Genomic DNA, 8,908 nt, shown 5'->3' with positions numbered 1-8,908 from the left:
ACGAAAAACAGGAAGTAATGATAAGCTGCGATGCTATGCGACATGATTTGACGATGCGGTGTAACCAAAACAAAACGAGCAGAGGGCAAACGAGGAGGTAACGTGCCTTTTATGAGCTCCTTGTGAGTTTGCAGGTGGTGAAAATAAAATTATATGTACACACAAGAATGAGCGCGCTTAGTCCAGCAGTCGGCATTAGGTGTGTTCGACTTTGCTTCTGGTCCGCTTAGCGTTCACATTGGCATTTTTGACAGCGAACCTAAAGGCATAGTGATACGTTCACAACCTGATTGGTCGGCTTGAATTACGTATATATCGTTACGGAACTCACCGAACACCCCAAACAAAAGGTGCGTTAGACTTAAAGCGGCATTGCGGGCGCATGATATCAAAGCACCTATTAACTAATCGGTCTGCTCAGTGCAGCTCATGCAGCCCTAAACAATTAAATTTCATAAAAATGGGCCAAACAACTTATATGCTATAAAGACTTATAAAGTTACAGGATAGCTTTGTTTGGTGTCGTGTCAATGATGCAGAACACAATTAATTATTACGCAAATTTGAATATGTGGAATTGCTGAGATATAAGAGATACATTAATGCACAAAAGGTCCCTCACACAAGGCCATGCAGGCTTTCGAAATGTAGTTCTTGATTCATATAGACTTCTTTAATTTGTGTCCTTTTTGGTGCTTAACAGCTTTGGCAACCGTCCACTTCTATTGTATGGAAAAGGGCAGCATGAACATTCTTGCAAACTCCTCATTTTGTGTTCTACAAAAGAAAGTTTAGCACAACATGAAGGTGAGTAAATAGTGACAGAATATTCATTTTGGAGTGAGCTATTAATTTAAGCAAGGCATAAAGTTGAGTTTTTCAAACACAAGGAAATTCTCGGAGGCTTCTCCTCTTGTCCCGCAAGTACGAACTGTCCGTCAGATTTATTTGATAGCATTTTAATTTGCTCTTTGATTTGATCTGGATGAGCAAAGTGGCCCGTTTAGGTACAGTATTTTAAAGGGGTCGACGAATGGAAAGTAAAAAAGACAAATGGATCCAACGCCGCCAAACCTCTGTAAAAGAGCAAGAAGGATGGACGAGAGACAAAGAGAGAGAGCGGAAGAGAGAGAGGAGAATAAATCTGCACTCCTCCATCGATCCCAATCCTTTCTGCTCTCATCTTATCTTTGGGTCTGAGAGAGCCAGGCAAGTTTAAACGATTCTGACCTTGTCCGACATAAATAGTCAGAAAACTACAAAGAGCAGATAGCCCTCTCTCTCCATGAGCAAAGGGGGACGAGGAAGGGAAATACATTGAGATAAGAGGAGGGGAGAGAGATAATACAGGAGTTACTACATCAGCGAGTGTCACAGACAGACATAAACAGCACACCGAAGCCCCTTTTCTACCGATAGGGTACCAGTGGCCAATCTGGAACCGTTCTGCATGTTTCCATGGTAGAAAAGGCCGTTCTGGATGTTAAAATTGTCTGGCCCCTTAAACCTGCTGAGTTTTAAACTATTTTAGGCAGAAAAATCATGCAGGAATATTGATTTATTTGTATACAAGCATTTAAATTCTAATTAAAAATATTTTTTAAGTATTAATTTTTTTTATATATTTTAGCTAATTAATTCTTATTAATAAATTATTTGTTGTTTAACTTTTTTTTTTGAAGATGTGGTGGGATCAGTGAAAATAAGATGGAAGTAAGTTCAAATATGTTCTCAAAGCATTTCCGTCCAGACAATGGCCAAGCACCGGCTCTAGCATGTGAACCGGCACCATTTCAGTAAAAACAGGGTACGGCTGACCTGAGAGAGACAGGCAGAGTGAATGTGAGACAGTAATGACTATTATACTTAAAAGACAAAATTATTTTCATCAGGTCGGATTCTCCTGGCTACAGGAGCGTGCCCTTACCAATCAGAGCGGGCCCTGGGCCCTATTCTCTCTTAAAGACGATGTGAATGTCGCGGCGGAAGAAAAGGAGAAAAGACGGAGGCCTTTAATATTCATCCTTTTCTCTTTTTAGAGTATAACGGCTGCACCTGACATCTACGGAAACTGTGCAAATCTCTTCATGCATTGTCAGGCTCTCCTCTAATCATTTTACGCCCTTGTGAAGCTTTGAAAAGAGCCGATAACGAAGCGAGTCAAATACAGAGCTTGCTCAATTCATAAGTTAACAGAAGCACAGCACACGCTATAGCAGAGACTGAGGTGATAATCAGCACCCCTGGACCAGGAGACTCGCAGTGTCTACACTTCGAGAGAGCAGCGTAGAAGAGAGATAGCTCTTGTGTCAAAACTAGTGTCGATGGAATGATTGTCTTAATAAAGGAAATGGACTAAATATAAGGCTTGCAAAACTGCAACACTCATGTTACAACTAACAAAGTTGTCTGTACTGCACAGTCTATGATGCATATATGCAATCCAACAAAACTAGTAGCTTCCACAATAACCCACTAAACTACATATGATGCATGCATGCAATGCGACAAACTAGCAGTGCCTGTTAATATTAACAAAGTTGTCTAATGCATGCAGTGTGATAGTGGCTGTTGTCTATAATGCATGTAATGCGACAAACCTAGCAGTGGCTGTTCATATCAACAAAGCCGCTATGATGCATTCATGCAATACAATGCAATGCAAAAAAGTAGCATCAAGCATGTAATGGGACAAAACTAGAAGCCTGTTACTATTAACAAAGCTGTCTATATTGAAAGCATGAAATTCAACAAAACTAACAATGTCTGTTTAAATCAATAAAACTGTTTATGACTACATTGTAAAAAATGACCGTGAATTTAAGGGCAAAAGACTGTAAAAATGATACAGTAAAAAGCTGTTTAATGGTTAGCGGTAAGTTACAATTACATGCAATTTTACGGTAGTATACAGTTTTTGGAAGTGAAAAAGAATGCATAATTTACACTGAATAACCCAGAATTCCCTGTGTTACACTTCAAATTTGATGTTCTTATCAGTTTTGTATATTAGGGTTGTATGTTACATCTAATGTTGTTCAATTAATGTTTATTGCATTATTTCAGTTACATGTGTGTTAACATGATGGTGTTTAATATTTGTGTGAATGACACTGTGCACCTTCTATGTATGTTATTATTTAAAAGCTGCTTGTGATGGGCTTTGGTTCATCATGTGACTTTCTCGTCACCACCTGCATTTGGTGGTTATCAGTGTATTACAAAGGTACAAAACAGATTTCACTAGTTCAATAGGTTGGTGTATTAACATTATATCAGTTAATGAAATTACAGTATTTAAATGTAAATTTAAGTTAAATAGTAAAACCTAAAATGTCGTTACAGTATTTTTTTTTTACAGTAAAATTCTGGCAACCACAGCTGCTGCTTTTTTAGCATAAATTTTACAGATTTTTTTTTTACACTGCATGCATGCAAACCCAGCAGCACCTTTTATAATTAACTGAGCTATCTATGCTGCATGCAATGCAGCTAAACTAGCAGCTCCCGTTCAAATTAAAGATGTCAAACCTGCAAGCAAAGCATGCAATGCAATAAAAACTAGAAGCTACCATTATAACAAAGAAATACTGTCTACACTCTAAGTGCCATGTGCAGTGCAATAAAATCTAGAAGCTGCCTACAAAGCAAGCATGCAAAGTGGACAGATTTGTTAATTGCAACATTCTAATTTTGTTGCACTGCACGAGTGAAGTGCAGACATGGTTTTTTTTAATGAGAAAAGGTGTAAATCCAAAGACAGCAGATTGCTGCAACAATTTTTGCATGCTTCATGTTAACTTTCCACTAACAAAAGCCATTTAACATTGAAAAGACGCAGCAAAGCAATCGTATATATGATGTGCAAACCATACATGAGAATGTGAAAAATTGCATTTATACAAACAGATTTGTTTAAGTAAATCTCAGTTTCTTAACAAGCCCACGACAAGCAATGAGCAATGGGACATCCTGTTGCTTATTTTGAGGGGACATGCTGGGTAGGCCTGCCCATCCTTAATCTCATTGGTCTAAATGACTGTTCCACACAGCTTTATATTTAGCATACACAAGTCTCGACTGACCGTGATTATGTCACATTGTATAGCATATATGCTGTTAGAATGGACAGACAAATTATGCAGATAATTATCGAGTTGTTTCTGGTGGTAAGGACATTGCATCTACCACCTCAACAGTCTTGTGCCGCACATTTGGATCAACGTGTGGCTCAACAGCGCAGTCCGTTCACGTAGCTTTATTTTGCAGCTGTAAATTTCCAGAGCAGTCATCTTAATCTTGTTCTCTCTCCGCATAGACGAAGAGACTTTATCAGCCTGTGTGATCACTGGTAATTTCAGTGTACAGATGCAATCGCGCTCTCTCTACCTCCCATTACCTTCTTCCCTCAGGACTGAACAACAATACGCTCCCACACAATAGACAAACAAGAGCCTGTTGACTGGGAGAAAACCCACCACTGCAGCAGCAACAACAACAACAACAACAACTCTGTCGAATCTGCGTTCATGTAATGAAACTGAAATTGACAGATTATGACAAAATTATTTTAATCACTGATCCAAAAAACACATTTTCATTGTTGTGCATTTGATCTGTGTCTATCAATGTTTAATTGTTTGTACTTTACATAATTGACACCGGCTCAAATTTTGTGGCTTGTTAGGGAGAAGTGTGCTATTACTTTTCTTACATATTTCCTCTGAGCCATCTAGGAACAAGAACATCATACAATCTTACGAGCTGAGGTCTTTTGGCTTGGGTCAGTAAGCAGCCACTCAGAACTCCCTAGCAACCCTGCAAAACACTCCAGCAGGCTGGCGAGTTTTAAATAGGATAGCACCACTCACTTTTACTTCAAAAACCAATAGAATTTATTTGTCTACACTGTTTACTTAAACAAACAGTATGAATTTTAGGCAAATAATAATAATACTATTCAAAACTTAATATTAAATTAAAATCTTCATTTACAGAGTATTATAAATTCCAAGAGAAATGGAGAAAATCAAAAAGCAAAAATGTGGTCACATAGCGCCAACCTGTGGCTAAACATGCTACTGCAGAAGGGAATCGTACTAGACTAGGAAAAAAGTTTTAAATATCAAAAAAGTTTATATTTAATATCCTGGTTCCCTTAAAAACCTATTTTGTTCATTTAAATTAAGCTTAATGTAAAATAAAACAAAAACCATATGTATTAGATGAAACACTTACATTTTGAGTTGAAGCACTAAAGTTACTAATACTAGAAATGAAATAAAAATAAAGCTAAATAGAAATATACAAAATATATAAATGATAAAATAATATGCATTTATATATAATTACAAATAATTCATAAAAAAATGACTCACTAAAAACGTAAACTAAAAAGAAAACTGAACATATAAAAGCTAATTCAAAATATAAATAATATAATTAATAATAAAATAACACTGGTTGATATGGATTTGCTATAGGGTGTTCTGGCACAAATAATGCAACATGTGAACATTTAATCCTTATTATAAGGGGTTTGTTCAAATCACTGACCTATACCATGAGCAACAGTAAAAATTTGTTTCCTTAAAGCACTAAAAATACAAACCCCACAAAAATCCATTAATGTTCGTAACACTCAAACACACAGTGGGGCTCCATAACCTTTGTGGTTTGGAGAGAAATACATACAGTATAACAGAAGAATGTACTGTATGTTTAAACTTTTGTCTGTTTTGCCTATAAGAGCACATGTAGATTTGTGGCATGAGTGTGTTCGGGTGTAATACGGCCTCCAACTGATCTATGAGGAAGAAACAGGAGACAGGAAAAAAGGAACAAATGGAAATGGAGGAGAGGGAGAAAAAGAGACCCTGAGTCTTTCTTCTGGCAAAGGGGCATCCAGCTGAGCGCTGGCTCCAAGCCCAGTTAGACCCCCTGCCCTGGCTGGACTCTCTCTCACACACACACACACTCACCTGGGATGTCTGCCATCCGGGCCGGACCTCCGCCAGCTTCTCACACACACATGGCTGGGAGCCTACAGCCCGCCGACTTCCTGTTTCACACACACCGACACCCACAAACACACCTCACAGCCAGAGAGCTTCCTGTCCGACCCGAAACAACCCTGATCATGTCCGCCCCTCCACCACCCACTGGCACTGCCTCCGCTGTGTGTGATGAGAAGGCGAATGTGTGTTTGTGTGTGGCAGATATGAGCCGGATGGGGTGAGAGTGAAGGACTGCAGCACTGAGGGATCATGGGATACGTAGGTTCCTGTGTGCACCACTGTACGGGACAGAACTCAATATGGGCACACAGCAATGCATTTTGGCAAGATGGGCATGAGTACTTGAGTTTGTACTCTGCGGCAAGACAGTATATGCTGCATGAAATTAGAAATGTGCAAAATGGTACAGATTTTGATATATCATTATTAGTGGTAAACATTAATTTGTTATTAGTGATGTAGCACCAAGCAATATATATATATACTGTATATTAGATTGACAGAAATATAATAATAGAATGATAACCATTTTTAAACTAAAGTATTAAATAATGTAACGCTTTTATGTCAGATGATTCAGATAAATTCCAAAATTAAAATTCCAACATCTACGTCCACGCTATTTACTTAATCACAAGGTATCAGACATAAGACATTATCATCGGGGATCAACTGGAATTTGTTTAAAATAATATTTCATGCGGAGGGGAAAATAAGAATTGGAAGAGAAAATGCAAAATTATATAATGTGTTACAGAGTTATTCCATGTTATTTTACTGCACATATTAAACAAATAACTGCATCTTAAGAATAATTTAACAGGAAATGCAACTTAATAATTAGATAAATATTTGATAAATAAAATAAATTATACATGAAATAAATAAAATCTTTTTTTTTTTCTTATATGAGAAACTGGAATGATTCCAAATACTGTTATTTTCACCTCATTTTAATTTTGTTTGTTCTATTTTCCTTTAGTATGTGCAAGCGGTGACCAAAGGAAAACATTTGGAACTCATGTCAACTAATTCTTTTCTACTGGAACATTTCAATGATCATGTGAAAATATTATGCATCATATCATTCTTTTCTTTCAGTGTTTACAGAAACACACCACAGGTCATGTTAATTACTAATTAAAATTAAATATAAATATTAAATATAAAAAAAAACATTGTAATTTACTATTCCCTTAAATTCAGTATTTCTGTGCATATCATTTGCTGCCATTAAATTGTTTTATTTTTAAAATGCCAAGTTAAAAATGGGCCCAGAATACCACTTTCGTTCAGCCAAATACATCTTCCAATGTAGTAGCCAATAAATCAGCAAACTGTCACGAACAGTTAGTTCCAACTCAACACTGTTCTATTCTGTTTTGATAACTTGTTGCTTGCATATATTTGGTTCTGCCTCTATAGCGATGGTGGTACATACCTTCCTGCAGTGAGACGAGCGGAGGGAAGTACTCTGGGATATAGTCTCTCCTCTCGCCCCTCAGGGCATCACGGGCGTCCGTGTCAAAGCCAGCAGCAGGAAACTGCAGAACGCTGCTCTTGCTGATGGGAAACTGAGGGATAGTTTGTGGGAAGCCAACAGGCTCCATGTTATTTACATAGTCCTCGAGTTCAGATATACTGACTCCCAAAAGTCCAAAAGCCTGGTCCACATCACTCAGTCCAGGGTCTGTACATCCGTCTGAAAGAAAATAGAGAGACATTATGCTATGCAAAATATGGAATTAATGTGTGTTCAGCAACCTAATATACCAAATAATAAATAAATGGACATTATAAATGATCATATTTAAGCCTAAAATATTTAAAGAGAGAAAGAAAACACACCAATAAGTAGGAAATTACCTCAGACAAGGTCAAATATACGGTTATTATACTAACTAATAGGGCTGCACGATAAATCGAACCTGCTGATTACAGAACCGGCTTTTTTAACAAAATGCGCATGACGATCGCATTCGATTAATCGTGCAGCCCTACTAACTAAACAAACAAACAACTAACTAAATAAAATAAATACCTTTCGGCTGTGTCATAATGTTATTAGTTACATCTCAAAAACAAACGCCTTCATGTGACAACCAAGTTTTCAAAACATTTCTACATAAGCATGCAAACAAACCAAACTTTTAAAACAAACATTCACAAAAACTTTGCAAACATGGCCAATTAAACACACAAAAACAGCAAAACATGGCCCCCAATGAGCAATGTTTTGCAGACTCTCACTTTGACAACAAACAAATGCACAAATAAAAGAAAGTGTATCTGTTTTGAATCAGTGTTATTATAGTTAAATAAAAAAAAGCTTACATAAAATAAAATATAAATAAACTTATTTTATTTCAAGTTTTTTTTTTCTCATTTTCTCAACATGTCTAATTTTCATTTAGTTTAACTTGATGTACTAAAATAACTAAAACTGAAATAAAAATTAATAAAAAAGGACCATTTAAAAAAACTAATACAAATGACAGAAACAAACAACATTACTAAAACTTAGTTAGGACTACAAAAAAACTACTAATTACTAAAAAAATTTAAACTAATTTAAGATATTGATAAAACTATAATAGTTTCTCAATGATAATAAAATAACATAAAATAACAAAACAAACATTTACAAAAACATTCCAAACATTTAAATAAAATAAAAAAAAACAACGCCACATAAATTAGCAATGTTTTGCAAACTCTCACTTTCACAAAAAAAAGAAAAGGTTCAGATATAAGTGCTTTGTTACACATATAATAAAAAAGTGTATCTGATTTGAAGGGTTATTGCTGTTAACTAAAACAAAAAAATGGTACTTAATAAAGAATAAAACAGAATAAAAAAAGAATAAAATAACCTTAAAGGAATATATATA

At 36.1% G+C, this 8,908-nt stretch overlaps 1 protein-coding gene across 1 annotated transcript in view; it reads right to left on the bottom strand.

The window, feature by feature from the left end:
- The window catches only part of taf3 (TAF3 RNA polymerase II, TATA box binding protein (TBP)-associated facto), a 52,163-nt gene that overhangs the window by 42,241 nt on the left and 1,014 nt on the right, over positions 1 to 8,908 (bottom strand). Inside the window, exon 2 of the mRNA XM_016458504.1 lies at positions 7,459 to 7,719. Coding sequence (XP_016313990.1) covers positions 7,459 to 7,719 — 261 coding nt within the window. The remainder of the gene's footprint in view (positions 1 to 7,458; positions 7,720 to 8,908) is intronic.

The sequence above is a fragment of the Sinocyclocheilus anshuiensis genome, unplaced genomic scaffold (genome assembly GCF_001515605.1).
Source record: "Sinocyclocheilus anshuiensis isolate Anshui unplaced genomic scaffold, SAMN03320099.WGS_v1.1 scaffold719, whole genome shotgun sequence".
In the NCBI taxonomy this organism is placed as follows: Eukaryota; Metazoa; Chordata; class Actinopteri; order Cypriniformes; family Cyprinidae; genus Sinocyclocheilus; species Sinocyclocheilus anshuiensis.
The sequence above is the reverse complement of the archived record's forward strand: the minus strand, read 5'-3'. Positions and strand labels throughout refer to the sequence as shown.